The 24917-nt window shown below is 40.3% G+C and overlaps 1 protein-coding gene across 4 annotated transcripts in view; it reads right to left on the reverse strand.

Annotated features, from left to right (window-relative positions):
• fbxw7 (F-box and WD repeat domain containing 7) overlaps positions 1-24917 on the reverse strand; it is a 97744-nt gene that overhangs the window by 35087 nt on the left and 37740 nt on the right. Inside the window, exon 1 of one of the 4 annotated variants that reach the window (XM_044115711.1) lies at positions 1436-1825. The exons of the other annotated variants lie outside the window; for them this stretch is intronic. Within the exon in view, the coding sequence (XP_043971646.1) occupies positions 1436-1474 (39 nt within the window). The 5' untranslated portion in view covers positions 1475-1825. Of the gene's footprint in view, positions 1-1435; positions 1826-24917 lie in introns of those variants that run through there. 4 annotated transcript variants of the gene reach the window in all.

Consider the following 24917-nt stretch of genomic DNA (forward strand, 5'->3'; position numbering starts at 1 on the left):
ACATGGGGAAAAAAAGTGGTTCATTGACAATCACGCATGAAAGTATATGGAAAAGTGGTTGGAAAAACACAGGAAAAGTGACTGACGTTCCTGTCTCGACACATTTAACAAGAGAAACTATCTAACCTGCAGATCAGACCTGATCTAAGGATTTTCTGGCGCACCACAAAATCTGCCCCTGATTTCCTTCATTTCGGGAGATCAGTGATCAGCCAATACTTCCAAATGAAGTCGATCTTATCCACTGATCTTATCTTCCTCAGCAAAGGTCTAAAAATCAACCATTGTTCTCCTTTGCTCTGCTGTGAGAGGTTTGACTGACACACCCACCAGGTCAAGACTGCACGTTCTGACAGTTCACAACAGTCACCAACTCTTTTGCCAACTCAGCAACTTTCTTGCTATATTTAGCAACATTTCAGACAAAATAAATAAATAAATATCGATCAAAATCGGTATCAGCAATTGGCCAGAAAACTGCAATCGGTTAAGGATCACCATCTCCAGCTGGTTGATTAGAGCTCAAACAGAGAGCAAATATTTTCTGTTATAAAAATCACTTCCTATTATGAAATTTTTACCTCATAATGATTATTCGAACCAAATAAAAAGTCTCTAAAAATAACTAGGAATGGTCGACTTTATTTAGATCACAGCACTGTTCACTTAATACTTAGCAGCTTGGATGTTGTGTCACCATTCAAATGAGCTCCAGTAACACAGGAAGCATCTTTGAGGAGGTTCTAGCTCAACCCGGTCTGACACAGTGACCCATTATCTGTGCTGTGGAGCCTGAGGCGAGGAGCACCATGTCAGGGACGAGGCAGAGGAACGCCGATCACATGCACACATTTCCAGCAGTCACTTTGCTCAGAGGAAGATAATCAGTGCTGCATAACATCTAATTATGATAACCCTGCAAGATGGCCTGCAGGCGGACAGGCTGTTTGTCAGCTCCCTCTTTCCAACTTATTATTAAAAAGTCTAATTTTACAAGAGCAGAGCAGAGCGGTGCGGTCTGCTGTGTGTCGGTTGGATATGGCTTGGAAATGCATCCAGGTGGTTTAAGAAAGGCAGAACAGCAGCTCATGTGCAGAGCTGCTGTCGTGTGTAAAATAAAATCTAGATATTTCTCCAGAAACATTGGTGAATAATAATAATTTTTTTTTTAATCCAACCATTATTAGCATTTCTAACATCCTTCTCCAAACCATATGGGAGCAGAGGCTTTAATTCACAACAGCTGAAGTTAAGAGAGACGAAGAAGAGGCCAACTGACAGTGATGCAGTGAAGCAGTGACCGGTGCCCGCTGTGCCCCGTGATAACACGAAGGCCCCGGCAGTTAGAGAGCCGCCCCTGGGGAGGAGAGGGAGAGGTGGGGGTCCGTCACACCGCGACTCTTCCTCTGCAGCGGCCGGAGCCGACCATACTCACTTTGTAGAAAATCATCTTTAAAGTGCCGTAGAACCCCATCCTTAGAGCCGGGGTGTGTTTCCTTCCTTTCCTCCTCAGTGACGGTCGGTGAAGTCCAAACGCGCGTGCTGGCAGGGGAGCGAAGGCAGCGGCGGACTGTCAGGTAAATCCGCCTCTGGTAAGAACATGCTCGGGCACGTCACTGGACTGGCTCGGCTGCAGCAGATTTCCACGGTGAGGACGTCCAGAGGAGAAGGGGGGAGGAAGGGGGGCTGAAAAGGAGAAAAGGTCCGCCGTGTTGCTTCGATTTAACCGGGAGAGAAGAGGTGTGTGGGGGGAAAGCGGCGGGCAAACAATACGATGATCCCAGAGGCTCGCGAGCTGCGACCGAGCAGCCTCTGCGTTCAGGGGAGGGAACGGATGAGAGAGACACACACAGAGAGAGAGAGAGAGACGGAGACGGTAGGAAAACCGGGGGGAGGAGAGGACGGAGCGTCAGAGAGCAAAGCAGTGACTCTTCCTCTTCTTTCTCCCTACAGGATGGGATTACAGCCTCCCCGGTGGAGGCAGCAGGAATGGTGCAGTCCTACGTCTTCTCAGCAGCACGGTGTGCGGCGCATCCTCTGCTGATAGGGGGGGTTATGCAGAGCAGAGCAGGGGGAGGCTGCAGGGTGGGGTACGTTCTGCTCGCAAAGGCTTCACTTGTTGCGAACCGCAGCGAACACACACCCCCAGCGGCCTCATGGTTCTGCTTCAACCGGTCCGTATTACACCGATGGATCCACATATGAGCATCACGTCTCACAACATCATACTCTCAGCCACACTGACAATACACAATATTATGACCACTGGCAGGGGAAGTGATTAAAGGGTAGTGTTTTGTGTTTTCCAGGCACATTGTGCTATAAAATAGCTGTCAAGTAACTGTGTTACCTTCAATTGCTATAAAATTGCTAAAAATATCAAATATGACTTGAAGGAAATTTTACTTAGTAATTTTATTCCTTGAAATTGGGCCTCTGTCTCTTCAAAAACTCCTCTTTCTGAAGCTCCACCTTTAGAAAGTCATCACAACATAGCTCTTCTAACATCCTTAACAATGTTTTTACCAGCGTTTCGCTGAGAAGAAGCTCGTATATGAGCTCAACACCAGTTCCACCAGGTGTTTGCTAATTGCTGCTGGCTAGTCTGAAGGAGCTGAGTGGGGAGCAACGTGGAAAGCTTGGAAACTGCAGTTCATAGTATCTCAAAGCTGGAACTCTGTTCCCCCAAGCGTCTTGCACAGCTGAATAGTTGCCACAAGAGATTAAAGGATTTCTCACACATGAATCAAAGAATCACACACTATGCATTTTTGTGATGATGGAATAACACTATAACATGATGTAAAGCTCAAAAAAGTTGACCTTACATAATGATTATGGCGCATGTTAGTGGCAGCAGCAAATGAATATTTTGCGCTGAAATACATGGATTAGAAGCAGAGAAATGGGGGAAGTTCCAAGAACATGAGAAAGTTTAACAAGGACCAAACTGCCCTCAGCTGGGTCAGAGCTCCTGGGGAATGTTCCCACTCTGCTGAGATCACCAACTATCAAAAGGAGTCCAAGGATGGAAGATGGCTGAACTTGTGACAATGGACACTGAGCTTCACAACTGGATCGAAGATCGGTGGATGAAGGGGATCTGGTTTGATGGATCATGTTTTCTCTACAGTCAGCCAATGGCTCCATGGGTCATATCTGATTGATGCAGTCTGTACTGCCTTCTGTCAGAACAGCAGTGAGTGAAATTCCAAATGATGATCCATGACTGACTGAAATACCCTGCACCGCCTGTAGTCCAACGTCAACTACAGCAGCCGAAGGGAAAAATATCACAAGTTGGCAGCTTATATTTATGGTGAGGCAAGCTGTCACAAACTTGAACACTTTCTCCCTTTGCTTTAACCTTTATGTAGGAGCACATAAACAGGGAGGAATATCTATTTCAAGGTTTATTCACACCAGAAAAGCCCTTTGGTTTGGACCAAAAGAGGCCAATTTTTTTTTCATGCCTGATGGTGGCAGGTTTAAAAAGATGCAGCCTTCCTGAAGGCTCCAACATTTCATCCAAAGCCGAACAGTTAACACAAGGTCATATGACTTTGGCACGTTTATATTTGATTATACCTTTCATACAACGGTGCAGACACCTGAGGGACACTTCCTGCTTCAGTATATATCATTCCACTACTCATTAAAACAAACCTCTTTGATTTAACAAAACAGTCATGGAGAGAGCACCACATTTTTCTGCAGACAGTCTCCTCAGTGAACGACATTACAATTTCCATCCAGAAGTTAACCTAACCATTCACCCGTCGCATTTTAATAGGAGTTATTTAGTGAAGAATCACACAAATGTACATCATTTCTCAACGAGTCAGATAAAAATTCTTCAAAAGTCTCCACGTCCCCTGCAGGTACTAAAACCGGATAGAGGAAGCAGACTAGTAGAAGTGAAGTATCAGACTGCATTTCCGTATAAAGCACAGCAACAAACGTCTGACCAATCACACCACATTTTGCACAGAGCTCTGTCAAAATAATTTGACCAGGGCCTGGTGTCGAGTTCGACAAGCGAAAGCATGCCTGTGAACAAAATTACACAACTTTCATCAAGCGCCAACATCAATGAGAACCGTTTTCAGCACTTCGCATGAAGCATATCGGAGTCTTTAAAGGCTTCAATAGACCGGATTACCTACCTGCTTAAACTGAACCACATTCAATATTTCCTTTTTCTGACATCATAAAGCATTGGTATTCATAGAGTTAGCATGGGAAGGACTTTATTCAGAGGTGATGGAACACAGAGTTCTCAAGCATTGCTTGCTGACACCAGTAACTGCTGAGAGACCTGGAGTTGAAGGTTAGAGGTTCACATCTAGCAGCAGTCCAAAATGTGAAATGGGCCACTATTCAACAGAGTTTTATTTTGTTAGGGAAGTCCCACCCTTCTTCCATTATGCTTGTGAAATGCTAATTTTCTACTAGGAGGTGAAGGAATGGATGTCGTTCGAGAGGCACAAAGGTTTAGTGGAACTTCAGCGGTGAAAGAGCTGGGGGAATCGTGAGATGTTGAAGTGTATGAAACGGAGTTTGGGGTCTTTGAGTGTTTTAAGGGGGCTCTGATGATGAAGCCCCTCTTGATGGTCTACGTTGCTGCAACCTTTACACAGCACTCTGGAATGCTTGGCATGTGGGGGAGGTTGGACTGTGGCCTTTAGATGATCGGACGTCACTCTTTTACTACTGGTTAGTGAACCATGGCTGTGTTCTGGGATGTTATTCATATTTTGCATGGTGTTGGATTAATGTTATTTTTGTGTATTGTTAGTTTTATGGGACTGTAGAAGGAAACTACAAGAGAGGTGTATTGTGTGTAAAACTAAATCAAGTTATCTTAAATCAGACAAATTCAGGATAACATTCTCATTAAACACTTGCTGCAGTATTTGAACAGCTGCAGGTTTATCAATAAATTAAAATGGCATATAGTGGTATTTTATAGAATAAGCAGGTAGCTTTTTATTATTATAAAATGCTGAATATTACTTAAAAGAAAATTTACTTTGAAATGTAATGCCATGAATTTTGGCCTCTGTCTCTTAAAAACTTTGTGCCTTTCTAAAACTCCACCTTCTGGAAGTCACCACAACATGGCTCCTCCATTATCCCTTTAACAACATTTTTTACCAGCATTGCACTGAGAAGCAGCTTCCTACAGTTGGAAACATCATGCTCCAATTACTCAAAGTTCAAAGTTTGGAAGCAGATTATTTTAAGAGCTAAGTTATAACTAAATATGTTATTGTTAGCCTAGCATTAGAACCAAAGATGTAAATTCATTAGACTGCAGCTGGATGCCAATTCAAAAATGAAATTAGAAATGTAAGGTTGTAGAACACATTTGTTGGGACCATCAGCATCAGAAAAAATAAATAATGATGCAGTAAATACAACTGTAGACCAGGTAAAACTATAAAAACAGTGCATTATTTTACCATACTTTACAGCTACTACGTTTTTAAGCCAATCACTTGTAATAAGATGGGTTCTGGTATCAGCAAGAACATATACCCACAGAATTCAAATTAGTGACACACAATCCTGATGAGTCCTGTTGGGTCTTTCAACGTGACTCCTCCCTCCAAACCCGCCTTAAAAAAACCTGTCATAAGGTGTCACTGATGTTCTGTGAGAGTCTTTATTCGGATGTAAAATGTGTGCACAGGAGAGATATTTTACCAGAAAAGTAAGTAGGCGGATACAACTTTGTTTTGACATGTTTTACACCACCAGGCCCCCTCATGCTGTTATACGCTGCTGTCTGCTCACCTTCAGCTTAAAAGCATCACCCAGAAAACAGCCCAAATAGAGCAGAAAGAAACAAAGCAGGAGACCTGGAGGCTGAAGAATGAAAGGTTTGTAAATAAATATTCTTTGAACCTTTTGACTGTTTTCAAAGTTTTCTTCCAGCACAAAAGAGAAGCAAAGTTTCATTTAATATTTATGCAACAGATATGACCTTTTCACTTCTGTAGAGATGACGGACAGTCGACTTGAGCAGACGCTCGTCTCGCTAAAGCTGCAGTATGGAGCTTTAAATAAAAATATGTTTTTTACATATCGTCTAAAACCAGGGCTGGACAGTAACGGAGTATGTCTCATTGAGTTATGTACTCAAAGGGTAGTATTATATAAAATCAACCTTTCTAAACTTTACATTACATTATAATGTTATTCCCTTATTAAAAACATACCTGCAGGGTTGTCTTGATTATTCCATGCTCTTTTGATAAATCCTTTAATCTCCTGTGGCAACCATTCAGAAGTGCAAAACGTCTGAGTGGACCTAACTCTGACAAAGTTCCCCCTCAGAGCTGCAGTAACCAAGCTTCTACCTCACAGAGGAGACCTCCCCTGATAATCCCCCACTCAGCTCCTTCAGACTAGCCAGCAGCAATTAAACACCTGGTGGAACTGTGCATCTGCTAAGCAACGTTGCTGGCAAAAACGTTGCTAAAGGGTTTGTAGAGGAGCCATGTTGTGATGACTTCTTAAAAGCAGAGTTTCAGAAACAGCAGGAATTTTTAAAGAGACAGAGGCCCAAATTCAAGGCCTTAATTTTCAACGTAAAATTTGTTTCAAGTCATATTTGCTGTATATACAGCATTTTTTGATAACAATTGAAGGCAACAGTTACTTGATTGTGCTATAAAATGGCACTATATCCCTGGAAAGAGCATAATAATACCCTTGGAGAAGATTTTTTTGAGTATCTTTGCTTCAGTATCTATTTACATTGAAGCCTGTTGTGAATTCTAAGCCTAGATAGCATGTTCACCGATGACGGTGAAAATACAGTTTTCCTGAAACAGTAAGTTGTTTCTCCGCCATTAGCACATTTAGCAGTGCATACACAGGATTGATTGACAGCGCGAAGGTCCTCCTCCTGGCTCTGATAGGTTGTTTCTGACCAGAGTGGGGAATTTCTCCAGGCAACAATAGCGGTTCATACTCCACCATTAAGGTAACTTGAGGCACATAAACCCTGGAGCCCCTTATTTTTGCCTTATTAAAATTGTTACAATGCCACAATCCCAGCTGTTCCCAGCAGGAGAGGTCAGCAGTATTATCAGCTTCATGCCCCAGTAGTACTGCCAGGACGGGAGAACAATGACTGGGAGAGCTGATTAAGATGGACACTGCTTCGTTAGCTTCCACAATGTGGTCATTTTGCAGCAGAAGAAGTAATGAAGTACAAGAAATCAATGACTGGGTTTGAGTGGCTTTTCTGCTAAATGATGCCTTTGGTCATGATGCTGATGAGCTACAAGAGTCACACTGAAACAGAAAAGGAGCGGACGACGCAGCAGTTCAGTGCAAGAGGCTCGACTGAGACTAAAAGATGCTTCAGAGAGAAAAGAGTGACCCGCTTCAGCTCACTGCATCAGAGAGAAACCAGGAGAGCGGTCAGAAAGCTTTTCAGGACCACTGGACACAGACCTGCACCTGCGCAACATGGAAACGTCAAAATGGAGGAAATGGAAAATGGTTCACTTAAATCTGGAAAACTTTGAAACCTTTCTATTGAACACCATTCTAACAGGCTTCAAGGTCAAATCAAATAAATATCCACCTTAAAGTTAAATACTAGAAATGCAAATCGTTCAATATGTACTGACTCAATTCAGATTTTTATCCTGATTTGATTCAGAAACCAATGTTTCTCTGCAAATGATGTAGAGATTCTGTTTAGAGACTGACAAGATGAAAAGACAGCATAAACAAACATTTACATAACATTTATTTAAAGGGGCAGTATTATGTAAAATTTACTTTTTTCAGTTTTACATCATGCTATGTTATTCCCTCATCAAAAGACTACCTGGATTATTGCCTTGATTTTTCCTGCATGTTAAAGAAATCCTTTAATCTCCCATGGCAGCCATTAAGCTACGCAAAACACCTGGGTGAGCCGACCGCCGCCACCGCCTTAGAGTTGCTCTATTTCCAAGCTTCTGAGCTTCCACCCTTCCTTTGTGACTCCCTCACCTTGGCTCCTTCAGACTAGCCAGAAGCAATTAGCAAATACCTGATGGAACTGAGCATCTGCTGAGCTCATTATAGGAGCTACTTCTCAGTGCAACAATGGTAGAAAGTTAATAGAGAGGACATGTTGTAATGACTTCCTGAAGGTGGCGATTCAGAAATAGCAGGAGCTTTTTAAAGAGACAGAGGCCCAATTTCAAAGGGTTCAAATACAAAGACAAATTTCTTTTAAATGATATTTAATATATATATATATATATATATATATAGCATTTGTGTAACAACTGAAGGTAACCGTTACTTGATTGTGGCACTATGTTGATGTAAAATACATAATACTGTCCCTTTAAAAGAATTCTATAAGAAATTGATACAGCATAAGACATATTAGCTTACATTTAAATAAATATAGGTTTGTGTGTAAAATTCTGTAAGTTCAATTACTAGTATTAGGTTAGTTCAGCTGCCTGGCTTTTTTTTAAATAAAAAGATATCAAAGAATTATTTCAAATATATGCAGTGTGCGAGATGGCGTTCTACAGTGGCAAAGTGGACGTGTAACAGAATGTGGAGTAAACTCACAAATAGGAGCACCAAAGACATACAACTTAAACACGTTTTAAAATTCATATTTGAGCATTTTGAATCAATTCAGAATTCCCAGAACTAGGAATTGCGATGTGTTATAGGATTGATTTTTTTCTGCACCTCTAGTGAATATGAGCCGCTGATAGTACAGGTGCAAACAGTTTTCCTTGCTCCTCCGTTTCACCCTCTCACGCTTGGTGATAGGTGCAGTTTGAGCAGTCTGCTCTCATTTAGAAGAAAAGAAAAGATGATTGCAGAGAAGTGTCAGACAAGCCAGATGAAACTCAGCCAGAGCTGGCAGAAACATTTACACAGAAACAAAATGACGTCTTTAATCATCCAGAATTTCCACTCGGCATCTCAGATGAGGCAAAGTGAGCTTATTAGTCACTGCGAGGTGTTCCCGTCGTCTCTACACCCAGATCTGCTTTCTAGGAGCTCACAGTGTGTTGGGATTAGCATCCATAGCCCAACTGCTTTTGTATTATTCACTCCTTCTGCTGTTATTCTGTGTACAAGATAATCCACACTTCCAGTTGCTCCCCAATCCAGCAACAATCTACTGTTTAAAAGATTTGTACTTTTTTATTTTATGAACATAGAAAATAATCCTACATCAGAGAGATGGTCGCTCATACTGAGCCAGGTTCTGGTTCTGGTTTTGCTGGAGGTTTTGTCCTGTTAAAGGGGAGTTTTCCCTCTCAGCAATATGAGGGATTGCTGAAAAAGCCACAAGGTTGGCCATTTATCGTATGGTTTATAATTGATTCTGAGAATGTCTTATAAGGTTTTGATTCCACATTGCTTTGATACATTTTAATTATTGATGCTAAAAGAAAGGACATTATTGGAAACATTTTTACTATTTTCTCCATTGTTTGTTCCACAACAGGATCAATAAATATCTGTAAGTTTAAAACTGATTACATGCAGTTCCTCTGTGAGGTTTAGTGATATAAATCCATCTTTTTATAAATAAGTGGCATCATGAAGAAGACGATTACAAATGGAAATGTTTTTTTGAGAGAGTAGTATGTGGCACTATGATTGCTTACATAAAAACATGAAGTAGTTCTTCATCATCCCTTTCATTATCACAATAGTATTACAAAATATTGTGCTAAAATTTCATAGTCCATATCGCCCACACCTACTAACCAAGTAATTTTGTGCTGTCGCCCCCTGCTGGTCCAGGAGGTGCAACAGGCAGAAACCTTTTAAGCTACTTTGAATAATGAGCTTAGAACACTGTTTGACAAATAGATCAATTAGAATACATGTAACTGAATTAAAATTATTTTTTGTAAAGTGCCTTGAGACGACATGTGCTATCAATTGGTGCTGTGTAAATAAACTGAAATGAATTTCCTCCTGGTCGATACAGTCAAGCACTTCAACTGCAACCAGCAGAAAAGACGACAGGAAGTGGTAGGAGGACCACGGTACTGCATGTTTTTTTAATTACTTTTTGTGTGAACAAACGCATTCACATGTGATTTTAATTATGTTTCTTATTTAACACTACAACTACAAAATGTATTACTGTCGTAATGCTGTTCTACTCCCAATTGCACTGACTGAATAAATTAAAGTTAGATTGTTTTTACATGTTTGACCAAGCTTGTCAAAATATTGGGATATTTAAGTGTGCTGTACTGGTGCGGAGTCAGCAAATAAATTTGTAACTTGGTACATTTATGTATGTCTTTAAAAAAAAAAGAAACGTTTAGGTCAATCCTGCACTATTTTTCTGTATTGGATTGTAATGGCCAATACAGCATCAGTATTGGAAGTGAAAAAACTGGATTGGTGCACCACTTTAAGAGGCATTACCTAAAGACCAAGCTACATAGCTGGAGGGCCCGGAAACTGGTGCATTCAATGTTAGATATTTTAATTAGTACAAAAGACACTGGGAGCAGTTCTGACTGAGAGTATGCTTTGCTCCAATCCTTCCTGTCTCCAACTCATTTGGAGACGGGATGAACTCCAAATGAGTTGAAACTCACAAGGTGTGAGTTTTAAGGTGTTTACAATTTCACAGAGTCCTCCAAACAGACTCCCGCACACCACTTCCCTGCTTCCTGACTCCCAGTCGGAGTGGGAGAACCCTCAAGAGGCCGGAGCGTCGTTTGTTTACTGCCTCTGTTTGCTTATGTCTTGTGCTTTAAATAAAGCAGAAAAATTGTCAATGTTTCTCCCAAAAGACTGAAACGTGTGGGACAGATACTCACTCACTCATACAACCAGCACTGAACAGCAGTTCCTCTAGTATGGGCTTGTATTAATATGCCACTGAGTGACTGACTGCTGAGTTTTATTCAGAGCATAAATTAAACATGCAGCTTTTAAAAAGCAGAATAAAGTGCTGTTTAAACAGTGAATACATGCAGATCAGGGATGAGCTGGTTATATCTATGCAAACAAAAGGTTTTAAAAAGTTAAAGCCAAACTGTTCCTACGGTTTAAATAAATACCAGAAACAAAGTTTAAATGTTTGGGTCAATACTGGTCCTTCGGACTAGCCAGCAGCAATTAGCAAAAAACCTGCTGGAACTGTGCATCTGCGAAGCTCATTATAGGAGCTGCTTCTCAGTGCAGCGCTGGTAAAAATGTTGTTAAAGGGTTAATAGAGGAGCCATGTTGTGATGAAAGAGCTACAGAAACAGCTGTAGTTCTTAAAGAGACAGAGGCCCAGTTTCAAGGTGTTTACAAAATAAAATTTCTTTAAGCTAATTTTACAATATTCAGCATTTTCTATAACGACTGAAGATAACATTTACTTGATTGTGCTATAAATGATACCATGTGACTGGAAAACCCATAATACTGCCCCTTTAAAAGCAACTTTCCAAAATTTGAGGAGGATACTCTATTTACATTTCCCACTGACAGGAGAAGGTTTTATCAGCCAACCGGTTAACTTTTATCCTCCCATGAATGGATTCAACACTTTCTGCAAAGAAACCACAGCGGGATGAGTTATCTGAACCACAGCAACTTTTCCAGCTGCTCGTCCCGACACACTCGACTTTGGATACAAACAGAAACATAAGTGGGTGTTTGACAGTGGAGATTACGTTTCTCATAGTGTCTAAAATTTATTTTTAATGGGCTTTAGATATGATGAGGTGCAGTGTTTGGTGCGGGACATTCAGGAACTTTCATCTGAGCTCATGATGAAGAGTTTGGTTCTAACCGTTAAGGTGTTCAGAACCTGGAATTTGAACGCAACACGTCAAGAACCTGTCGGGTTTCTCCGTTTTATTTATTTTACCAACAAATAATTTGATTAAAATGTGATTTAAAAAAAAATATTTGAATGGAGAGCCTTTACTGTCACTGTACTGAAACAGTACAACAAAAATTGAAAAATACCACTAAATGGTACTGGAAGACATTGAAAACATTGAAAGATGCAATTAAAACTCATTTCAAATGATATGCAAATTGAAAAAATGAAAAAAGTTTTTAAAAAAACTACGAGTTCTGGACGTTACGGCTCTACACCGTCTGCCAGAAGGTAACAGTTTGAACAGGAAATTAACAACGGACCCTGAAATGATTTTGATTACCTAAACATTTAAATGGAGCTTCACCACTAGATGAATGTCTAAACTCTGATGTGGGAACGATTACACACCCGACTGACCAGAGCTCCAGGTGCAGGTCAGGAAACCAGCAATAAATTGGGTTGGCAAGGACACTACGCACCATGGATTTAATAAAAACAAACAAACACAAAAAAAACTGTTAGAAGGGTATTATAGTGTTATTACTCCAACTAATAGTAGTTGGATTTCTATGCTGGGTTTGGTGACGAACATCTGTCTATATTACACATTTCACTTCATCTTTCTGACTCCAAAGTCAGAAAAATCAAACTTTTAGGTGTTGAGTTCATGTTCATAAGTTTGGATGCAATGTCAAGCATTTCTAATCTTCACACTACGCTGCAGGAAAGGTGATTTATGGGGCGATGCGTGGCACAGCAGTTAGACTGGGCACCTGGTATGCTGGCGCTACAGACTTCGACGCGGCAGATATCTCCTATAATAGAGGACCCTGAAATGAACTCTATTAAACATTTTAATGGAGTCTCACTACCAGATGGAGTCCAGGAGATGTGTTTGCCTGTATTGTACCGAGCAGGGTTAGAATAGTTTTGGGTTTTTCATTACAGTTTAGTTTTATTTCGTTTTCAATTTTTTTTGTCAAATTCAGTTTGTTTCGATTAGTTTTTAGAGTGTGTTTGTTAGTTTTTATTAGTTATTACTTAAACAACGCTCAATTTTAGTTTTTATTATAGTAGTAGTTTCAGATTTTTTCACACTTGGGTTCATTGTTAGGTGCAGAATTCAAAAAAGGTCAAAATATTGCATTGTGATTATGTAGATAGATGTGCCGATTCACTGAATAATGAATGCTCAGCAGAAGACACAATTTAAAAAAAAAATTTCTCACAAATTTGCTGTTGCCATTTTGAGGATTAGCACAAGTGCCACCATGAGGAGTATGGAGTACCGTAATTTGCCAACAGCTGGCATAGTTTATTAGCCTTCCACCTGAATTCGAAAGGCTAATAAACATATTCATGAACACAAAAACAAAGAATATTTTATCTAGAAATTCTGCATGTTTCAGTTAGTTTCATAAAAGTATGATACGGTTTGAGTTGGTTAAAGTTTTTCCTCCATTAACTACCGTTTTTATTTATTTCAGTTAACAAAAACGTTCCCTCAATTTCAGTTTTCGGTATTTGACCAGTTTTAGCTAACTATAATAACCATGGCACAGAAATTACCAGCCTGAATGATTTTTTTACTTGGTTCGATTAGTGAAGAAAGTGTTTTACAACAAAGAGCCGTACCTGTGCTCTGAGCCTTTACTGCTCAATATTTCCCTGCAGTCATAAAGCTAACGTTAGCAAAACCATCACCAGCAGAGATTGTGGATAAGAGGCAGCACTCTTCACAACAAATTCAGCTTTGACCCCAACAGGTGACCTTTCCGATTTCACAATAGGCGACGCACAATGGGCGCCATGTGCCTGGTGGTTTAATCTGCACGGCCCATCTGCCGCAGCTCCAGCCCGGGAGAGCGGAGGGAGTGGCCGGGTTCCCTCTGAAGCTCCTGGGTGTCTGCCCCTCTGCATCCTGGGGGACAGCTGTATGGTAATGTGCACAAGAGGCCGGGGACAGCAGCAGTCGCTGGGATTGCCAGGCAGACACAGAACAAGGAAGCCCTTCTCAGTGGGGCAGCCAGAGGCATGAACTTGGCAGATTAGACATTCAGGAAACAAATAATCAGAGGCGGGCACCCCAGATCAGCAGCAGCGACAGCCCAGAGGGAGAAGGAACTAACAAACAGAAAACATCAAACGCTTTGGGAGTGAAAGAATATTTCCCTTTACTGCAGTCTTTAGAACAAACAAGCCTGACTGAATCTATCTTCAAACTCCTCGACGCACATACGGCTGGACAGAGGCGTCTCATCTGATCTACAGCAGACTTCAGATCAGTGGCAGGTGATGTGGATACCTGAAGCATGACCAGCCGACTGAAACACTGAAGGCTGCCAGAAAATAACAGATAAATAATTCAAGGCCAGGCAAGTTGCAGACCTAATCTTCACGTGACGATGACGAGGGGCAGGCAGGGCTGTGGGCAGCCTTGAAGGACCCCGCTAGACTCTGTAAACTGTTGCCAGGCAACAGACTTCGCTGTAGCTGGCCTTCAGCTTGCAGTGTGTGCTGCTGCCTCTGGCCTCGTCTCAGGAGACGACTCCCGTAGGCCGTTAAAGTCCGCAAACTCCATTTCTTAGGAGGAATGATCAGAATACGAGCCAGAAACTTGTCACCATGTAACATAACAGCTTTCCTGCCTCCTTCACCCAGATACCCCAATTCTACCCCAACACAGGCGAACGAGACTGAAAGCGAGAATTACTTCTTCCTCCTTTCCTGACAATGCTGCTTAAAAATAGACTACTGTTACACAGACCACAGCCTGATGGTATTTCAAATTCAAAAGTACTTTATTGATTCCAAAGGGGAATAAAATCTTTAGCTCACTGGTGATCGAGGATTTATTATTGGGGAAGCATCTCACTGTTCTGGTGTGGATGATGCTGTCCACAAAGAAGTTTGTGTTGTCACTCTTTCATGGCATTGATGTCCTCTCCATGTGGCTGGCAAAGAGAAGTCCAATCAGTACTTCGTAACAACCTGTAGGGCTTCTTCAGCTTCCTGTGACCACTGCCTAACAGTCGTCTTCCTAACAGGTAGTCAGGTTTATATTCAGAGCAGAGATAAACAAGATTATGACCTGATTTCCACAGAGGAGGTCTTGGGTTAAAGACAAACAAATCATGATATTTGCATAAAACAAATCGAATGTCTTGTTCTTCAGGTGTTGACTGAGGAAAAAGTCCCAGATTTAGACGGAACCGCCGAGACTCCTTGAGTCACAGCAGCAGTTGTCTTCCCAGGCCACTATATGGCACTGTGATTTTAGCATGACATTGAACATGTAATTTGACCCGTATCTTCTGCCTCCTTGTAAAGAAAAATCCCATGAATGAAGTGCTTTTGTAACACATATATTCCTCATCGGGAATTGTGTTAAACTTAACAGGTTAAGTATCAAAACACAGCAAAATGTATAAAAATGCTATCCTCCTTTGTCTTTGTTGTTGTCTGCCTGTTCATGTAAAGAATAACTTTACATACACATATGTATGTAAAGTTATTCTGACGTGTGAATGCACATATGTGCATATGTGCACCCCACCTGAATAGAATAATTAGGTCATTAAGGGTCTGGAGAACTGATCTACACAAGGAGGAGATAATTTAGCCATTTCATTCCAGTGTTTTGTACATGTGGCACATCTAAAACCTGCAGGACAGCGGCCCTTGAGGACTGGAGTTTGAGACCCCCGCTCTTCACAGAGTTCAGGTCTGAGCTTCCAAATGTGTCTCTTTTCAGGAGTGAGAACGGGAAGATGAACTCTGTAGCTGCTGCTGACTTAGCAGGTGTTTCTACAGCTGGCTTGTAGGAGGGTGAGGAGTTGGAGGGGGGCATGAAACAGCAGTACAATCTGGCCATCAGGCCCTGGCGGTCCCGAACTGGCCCCGCTCATCACAAATTAAAGAGGCCAGTTGGACCACATCAGCACTTTCTGTTCTATCCAGAGTAGCAGGCTGATGTTTGAAGGAGGTGTATGTCTCTGTGTGTGTGTGTGGGTGAAATCCTGACCAGATCAGGGTGGTGAAGACATGTGGCTTCTGGTGTCCTCAAACAACTTTACTACACATAGTTCCTTTGACTAGACCAGGGGTGTCCAAAGTGTGGCGTGAACAAGAATAGATTTGTTCCATTGAGGTCAAAAGAATTTGAAAACTAGATGTCTGTCCATACAGCTAATGTGCAAAGTCCTTTCAGGTTATGAATGTACAATGAGTCTGAATAGCCTGTGTACATGACAAAGTTTAAGGTACGGTTGAAAAACTCAAAGATGACACTTCACCCGTTTCTCTAGGAAGACAACTACTCTACTGATCCACACTAGACTGACTGTCCAGATAGGACACATGTCCTCTAATGAGAAAGACGGGCTTAATGAGATAACGAGCCTGACTCTGAATGTTGTGTTCTGGTCCTGAAACAAAGCAGGGAAATCTAATGTAGCCATGGACTCCCCTCCTCTGTCATCTATCAAGCTAGCATAATTAAATAAGAACACACAAGATCCAGATGGTCTGGGTTCGTGTCTCTGTTTGTGCAAATAAAACCGGTTTCATATAAATACCAGAAATGTGTCTTTTTACTATCAAGAATAGAATAGTTATTGAAATTCTATGATTTGCAACCTGCTGGATTTACGTAGATTAAAACTTTTTAATCTAGTTTGAATAATTAATTGATCATACTTTACTGTTGGATAACTAGAATCCCTGTATGTGTGACTGAACTGAAACAGTCTGTGAAGTGAGACATTTGTTGTGAATTGGTGCAACATAAATAAACTGAATTGAATTGTTGTAAAAACCATTAGATACTGACTGCATGAACAGTATTATTACCCTGTTAAGGTAATAATTTAGTCAATCTAAAGATACAGTTTAACTATCAGCATCATGTTAAGCAGCAGACTACAGGATAATTACCAAATTCAAAATCCCAACTAGAAAACCAATCGGCTTGGTCTTCTCCCAGTGTTTCTCTATGAACATTCTAAGCTTGATTGATAATTATCAAGTGTTTCTGACTCATATAGGCATAAGCCTATGCATCAAACCCAAAACAATAATTCCCTGTAGATGTGTACAAATTCTATAGAAGCAGCTAGGGATGCAAACAATAAATTGACTTATGATTAATTGTCGACTAATGGTTTATCCGATTAAATTTAGTTCCAACTAATAACGTCCACTTAGACATTTCTGTTAGTGTTGCAGTTTGGCCACCATCCAGCAGAGTCACTGCTCACCATAAAGTGAAATCAGTTGATACAGAAACATAAGTGGTGGAGCTATCCCAGAACAAGAAAGAGAAACGGCCCAAACAGAGTCCATTGTGGGATGCAAAATGTATTTGACGTGGTTCTGTTTACGACTATAAACACTTGACAAGCTCCTGAACGCTCATTTAGCTGAGCAGCATGGCGGAGCAGCGGCAACTGCTCCACCAAAACTGACTGATATGCTACGTAGACAAGGATGTAATGACAGAAAAGTGGAGGGGATAACTCAGAAAAACTGCAACATGATGGGGGGAAAAAACATGATGCCCATAAGTCCAGTTGATTTTGAGGTTCAGTTCTGAGTTAAAGCACTTCATGGAGCCACGTTGGAACATTACTCCCAGAGCGACAACAGATACAACAACAGTATGAATATCGCTCTGTTCATAGGGGAGTTAGTGTTTCACACATTTTCTTCTTTCATCTTTTATTTTTGTATTCAGTAACCTAAGAGATTCCTGTTTTGTTATATTTCGTAAATATGTCTACGCTTAATAATGTAAGAAAACCACAGTTTTCTATTTATTCAGTTAGTACTTAATACCACTGACAAAATGTATGCCTCTATGTTATGGAAAGACGGTCAGCGATCTCGATACAAGAGAAAATGGCTGCTTATCAATTAATCAGTCGATCGATAAGATCAGTCAACTATAGATCAACTCAATCATAATTTGCATCTATAGAAGCAATCGATCTGGTTAGTCAGATCAATTGCGGCTTTTGGGTTTTCATAACTTTATGAAAATGCCTATGCAGCTGTTTTGGTTAGACGTATGTTGCAACATATGAAGGTTTTATGACTCTTCACCGAATGTTTTAATGGCACAGATGAAAATGTTTGTACAGAAAGCTAATTTCTTATCACTATTTCCCATATTTAGAAGCATATTCCTCTTTTAAGAACCAATGGCAAATGAAGAGAAAGGTAGAAAAAAAGCACTTAAAGAGAGATGGAAAATAATTGAACACCGTCTTGTGCTCAATGGCTGAGGAATATAGAGCGGTGATAACACTCTAGAGAATACCAGAGGGTTTGAAGTACTGCTCCCACACACACACGCACACACATCTGTAGTTATTTTCCCTCAGCCAGAAAAATGATTTCCCTCCATGTTGAGATAAAGTGTATTCCTACTCTGAGAGTCTCATTCAGGCAGTTGGACGTATAAATCCATATGAAAATCTTTTACGGGTTCTTCTCCTCCTCTAGGTGGACATGATGTTGATCCATCATGGGCCCGGCAGCGGGAACGCTCAGCGGATCAGAGCTGTCAAGAGAGGCTGGTCCGTCCTCCACAGTGAAAAGTGTACAGACATGCATCAGCTGACGCCACATCAACGTCCTGCATGATGAACCGCCTGGAAACGGGACTTTAATGTTTGAGCTCATCACTCTGATGGCTGATCAGCACTGAAATCATCCCCAGCTGTGTGACAGACTCTCAGTCTGATGCAGCGTTATGACGGTTTTGAGTTTTTCATGACAGTTCAGGTTTATTTTGTAGTGGCTTTTTGTTTGTCTATTTTAGTTAGTTTCAATTAGTTTTTAGAGTGTCTTTGCTAGTTTATAATCATTAGTAAATATTTAGTTTTAGTTTAGTTTCTGTTAGCACTACTTTTAGTTTTTCCATGCTTTGGTTATATATTTAGGTTCAGTTTGAAAGGCTAATAACGAAGAATATTATATCTATAATTTCAGTATGTTGTAGTTTTATAAACGCATGACACAGGTCCAGATATTTATAGATTTTCCTCATTAATTAGTGTTTTTATTTGTTTCAGTTAACAAAAAGGTTTTCTCAATTTTGGTTTTTGTTAGTTTTAGTTAACTTTAATAACTTTGGTCTGATGTAGTTCCTAGGAGGATGCAGGTTGAGTTGAAAATATTCCACTTTAAACTCTAATCCAAAACAGTTTTATTTTGTTTTTAAAGTGATGCCATGAGTAAACTGCATCGTTAATTTTTCAGATGAAGCAGAAAAATTTGTTCTGAGCAGTGTGCTGCAGTATCTGAGACACAAATATATCAAGCTTTATTATTATGTCTTTGTTCTGGGTCGTTTGCTGAAGCCAATTAATCTTTTCTAGGGTTTTCCCAATGAATATACATAATATGGTGTAATAAAGACACACGAGAAGAGGAACTGTTGCAAAAACATAAAACAAAAGTGGAGTCAAGATGTAAGAAATAATTGGGCGGAAAATGTAATTTTATTTTAAACAAATTATATCATTTTGATAAATCTTCATGCTCTGAAAATGAATTTCTAGGATAAATACAAGAACGTTTTGGGTCTGAGCGGCATCAATGTATACAAACATTTTGAAAGTACAAGTGGTAAAATAATAAGTTTCTTTAATAATTATAGTTATAGACTATAGTTGTATTTTCTTTTAAAGTTCATTCTAAATATATAAATACATTGAAACAATAATGATAATATTTATTTGACTGAAGCAGTTAAATAAGTAAATTAACACGGCTCAGCTTTAGTGTTAAAGCTGAGCCGTGTCCTTGACTATAGCCTGCTGGGGTTGCACATTAACCACAACTCAGCAGAGACATATTAGCTTTATTTGTCAAAGAATAGTTTTGCTAGAAATATTATTTAGAAATAAAGACATCAAACTTCCTCTAAAAGCCGTTGTATGTAAGAGAAACGTCCTCCTGGGGAAAACAGGGCTTTGTATTCACATTAAACAGCTGAATCTTTAAGGAAAACTTCGCTTTTAACAACTTATTTTAATGTACATTTGATTTTTAGCCATCTGCTTATTATTCTGCTTTTAAGCCAAGTTGTTGCTTCAGTATTTAACAAAAGCTACTGGCCTCTTAGCATTGACCTTGTACAAAAGGATGTGTTTTGTCTTTTTTGTTTTCGTTGCATACTTACCACTGCGTTAATGTGGGAGATGGAGGAGTGGATCTGGTCCACTAATACGGCACTGAGTGCTACAATGACGGCCGTGACAATGTGAAGGTTTACTGAAGCTCTTAGGCAGGTGTGTCTGCAGAGACCTACGTCTGCTTTTACATATTTACATATTCGCTTTAGTAGAGACGAGGACGGATGTTTTTTTTTTTGTTTTGTTTTTTTTACAGGGGCAGAAGAGGAGATGGTGTGATTTTAAAATCGGCACAAACAACAAGAGCAGCGGGAGGGAGGGACGACGGAGCCACAGCCAACTAAATTCACACATCAGACAAAGTGGTGCACAAAAAGCTGAGGCTGAACGTATGGATCCTGGTCGGTTGACACACAAAGGCTCTAAAAGTGATCGGTTTTTAGGTCATGCTGCCCCCTATTGGTCACAGAAATATTCTGAGCTTTTGCGCCTGAGAACAAAATGTGTTTGTAACAAATGTGGTTCAGATTAAAGGATTAGAAAAGAGAAAGGAAACAGCAGCATGAGCATCTACAGGAAAACAAAAACTTTTTCTTACCTTCATGTTCCCGTCCAAGCAGAAGAAAGGAGACATAGAAAAAAATGAGAAAGGTTTCAGTTACTAGAAAGTCTTTTTTTTATCTTTTTTTTTTACAGTTAACAGTATGATTCAATGGACTTTTTAAAAGCTCAATTACAGATTATCAGAAATCTTTTTTGGGAGCTTTTCAAGGACCAGTTTTATGTGTTTTAGTGCCATTTTATAGCACAGTCAAGTAACTAAGCAACCTTCAGGTTACTTGTCTGTTATCCACCAGTTTTTATGCATACTATGTTAACCTTTGTTTATAATCACTTAAACATTGTAGTTAAAAATGTGCCTGATATAAATGTATTAAGACTTTTTGTAAATTTCTGTTCGGAAGCAACTCCAGCTCCCGTTCTTGGTCTGACTCATCTGAACGAGTCACACCATGAGTCATGTTTCATTGAGTGTTTTCATCATTTGAGCAAATCACCGCTGCTCCCCTGCCTCCTGGAGAAGACGTCCAGAATGACTCAGCCATGTGTTGTTACGGCAACAATGTCTGCTAGAATCGCTCCAGAATTCCTGCATCTCTGCAGGAACCCCGGACCAGACGGCTTCCCTCTCTGCTGCAGACGGGACAGATGGTCCGCTGCGGTCGGAACCACCTGGAGCTAAACCTGCCCAGGACACACTGCCTCCCCTCACCACCCCCAACAACTCTGGGCCCACTGTGCGTCACCGCTGGTTCTTTATAAGTAGGAAATTATTATTTATTTAAGTATCTAAGCTGATGCTGCTTTAGCTAAAATGCCAGTTAGTGTCTAAACTTTTAGGCGCCATGTTGAATCCCAGCCATTAAAAAAAGGCCCAGGGCTTTTCTTTCCAACTGGGAATGGAGCCTATTAATCGACTTACAACTAATTGTTGATTAATGGTTAGTTCAATTAAAATTAGTTCCAATGAATTAAATTATTAACATCCGGTTAGACCTTCTTTCAGTGCTGTAGTTTGCCACTGTGCTTTGTGAATGCTTAAAAGTACACAAATGAAAACTGTGAATAAAAAGTTTGTCAGGATTTCCGATGTATAAAACAAAAAGTACATCAATAATTATTGATATTGACTGATTTCATATTTCACAGAATAGTATGGAACCCTATTTTGTGATACGTTTTTCAGCTATATGGTCCAGCCCTACACATACTTTTTGTTTGTTTCAACTTTTGTTCAGGAAAAGTGTCATGTATTGCTAAATGTCAGTTGCACTTGAAATGTGCATGAAACCGTCAAGTTTTAAAATCCAATGTTCTAATGTGGTGGAGAGGGATTTCCTACCGACATTTTATCCCCCCCCAAAGAAAAAACATATGGAAAAAAGACATCAGGAGCCAAATTTCTAATGTAATATAAAACACTGTGGCAGTGCCAAAAAAAAAAAAAAAAAAAAGAGTTGACTTTCATTTCTGAACCAGCAGGTAATCCTCTGCCAGCCAGGAAACATTTGTCCTGTTTGAGCCAACAGAGGGCGAGCTAAAGGGAGCCACATCACCTGCTGGCCGAGGTGCATACAGGAAGGATTTATTTAATAATAAATAGGGACGAGGAAGCATAACTTAACTATTAATTGATTGTCAGGAACGTCTTCACAGAATAATGTAAAAACTAAGGTGAATAAAAATGAAAAGAAGATGATATTTAAACTAAAAACAGTCCAGGGAGAGCACGAGTTAAAGACTTCAGCTGTAAATCTTTGTGTTTTTTTTTTTAAACATTGATGAAATCGGAGTATTATTAATGCGGTTTACCTCGGTAACCGTGGTGAAACGTTCTCCAAGCGTTTCTATGTTGCAGCTGGATCGTGATAAGCCTTCAGTTGTTGGACCGTATAGCATTTCATCGGCGCTACCTGTACCGACGTGGCTCCTCGTTTCTGACAGATGGATATTTTTGGTCTGATCGCTGCCGCCGTCAGACATGGAGGCACATTACTCCACTGCCAAGGTCATGAAGATGAGAACTTGCAAAGCATGGATGTCGGGGTCTAAATTACCACTTGCAACATCCAGGCTGATAAAGAATCAGGTCGGACGGAAAGAACATGGCCGACAGCTGAAAACAAGTCACAGTTTATCCCAGAATATTTTACTCTCATCTCCAGCACCTTTCTTTATGATCTTAATCCATATTAATATATGATTAGGAGGAATTTCACAAAAAATTCTTTATTTTCGGAAGATTTTTTTTTCTTCAAAATTCTTGTTTTTTTTTTGGTAAATAAACTTACCATTATTTGAATGGTAAATTTTGCCATCTAAATAATAATGTTGAATGAAATAATATTTCTAACACATTGGTCAAAGCAGCTTTTGCAAACTATTTTTGACAAAGTAAGTCTGAGCAAATGGTTTCTTTTACACTTCAACCATTCGAAAGAAAAAGTTTTGTTGCAGTTTATTTTTACGTTTGACTAACATAGTCAACCTATCGTTTTTGTCAGTCTCAGATCATTTTCCATTGGCTCTTCTACTCCTAATTGAACTGACTGGGCAAATTAAAGTTGTTTTTAGATCTTTGACCAAGCTTGTGAAGCTATTGGTGTATTTAAGCATGCTGTTTAGGTAAAGAGTAAGCAAATACATTTGTAATTCAATACATTTATGCCTGTGTTAAACAGTCAATCCAGAGCTTTTTTTCTGAATTGAATCGGTATTGGCTGATGCCGAACTTCAGATATTGATATTAATACAGGAAGTGAAAAACGTGGATAGGTGCACCACTACCTCAGTCAAGATTATTTAGCTTAAAATTAAACAAATGTTAGTGTACCTTTAAACTGAAGGTAAAACCATATTTAAGGTCTGTGACCGACGGAAGCTGCCTCTTCCTCCCTCCATGGGATATGTCAGAGCCTCCAGGCAGCCTGCAGCAGCTGAGGCAACGACGACATCCAGTATTCACTGCATGTAAAGCACCGTATAACACTATGACGGTACAGTGCACCATCAGCTCTCACTCAAATCATATTTTAACCAAAAACGTGTCAACTCAGCCATTCTGAGCTGCTTGGAGCTCTAATCAGAATAATCAGGACATGAGAAGGAAAATAAACCAGGAGGATCTAAGCGCCTCGGCTGGTCCTCTACCGCAGCCTGTGTTCCTGCTGGTAACTTGCAGATTAAACACAACTGCTCGGGCGAACCTGGGTCTGGGCCTCCAGTCGACCGGATCCGTGCGCCTCCCCGGAATGGAGCAGCTTCTCAGAATAGCCAATGGTAGATGCCTCTGCTCTGGGTTATTTGCAGCCCAAGGGCAAAAGAATCCGCCATCCTGCAGCGCTGCCGCTGCTCCACCACAGACCGTTAGCTAAGAACTAATTGTTTAAAATGGCAGAATTATGTATTTTCCAGGCACACAGTTCCATTTTATAGCACATTCACACAACTATGTTATCTTCAGCTGTTATAGAAATGCTCTGTCAAATATGACTTCAAAGATATGACTTTGTAATTCAACACCTTGAAATTGGGCCTCTGTCTCTTTAAGAAACTGCTGCTCTTTCTGAAACTCCGCCTTCAGGAAGTCATTACAACATGGCTCCTCTATTAACCACTAACAACGTTTTTACCAGCTCCCATAACAAGCTCAGCAGATGTGCATTTTCACTAAGTGTTTGCTAATTGCTGCTGGCTAGTCTGAAGGAGCCGAGTGGGGCGGCAGTGGGGAGGGCTGCACTGTGAGGCCGAAGTTCGGAAACTTGAAAACTGCTGCTCAAAGGAGGAGCTTCGAGTTTGAAGGCGGAGCTAAGTCCCACCACTCATTTTGCACGGCTGAATGGTTGCCATGGGAGAGTAAAGGATTTCTCAAACATCCATGAAAGAATCAAAGAAACACTCCAGATATGTTTTTGATGAGGGAATAATGTTACACAAAAGTGGCCCTTTAAAAAACATGCTGCACGATGATCCTCCAACTACTTCCTGTCGTGTTCTTCTGGTTTGTGCCAGTGACAACATGTTAATCATGTGACTTGTGTGATATGAAAAAAGTGTTTCCATTAACGTTTTGCGAAATAAAACAATTTCGATAACTCCAAAAAACACCCCCAAAAAACATCATTCTAGCGCCAAAGCTATTTATTAACAATTTTGTTTTAAAAAAATTCAATCTTTAAAGCACATAAGCGTGGCTGGCTTTGGGAAGGAGCTGAATCAATAGGGTTCTGGATCAGCCTTTTTTTTTTCCATAAAGTTTCAGAACTTTTCATCTCTTCAATCGTCCTTTATCTACAAAGGAAAGATGCTGAAGCTTGAAGTCAGCTTAAACTTTCAGTAATGATGAGGCTGTTCCACGTCTGCTATTTCTAATCACT

This window comes from Gambusia affinis, linkage group LG04 (genome assembly GCF_019740435.1).
Source record: "Gambusia affinis linkage group LG04, SWU_Gaff_1.0, whole genome shotgun sequence".
In the NCBI taxonomy this organism is placed as follows: Eukaryota; Metazoa; Chordata; class Actinopteri; order Cyprinodontiformes; family Poeciliidae; genus Gambusia; species Gambusia affinis.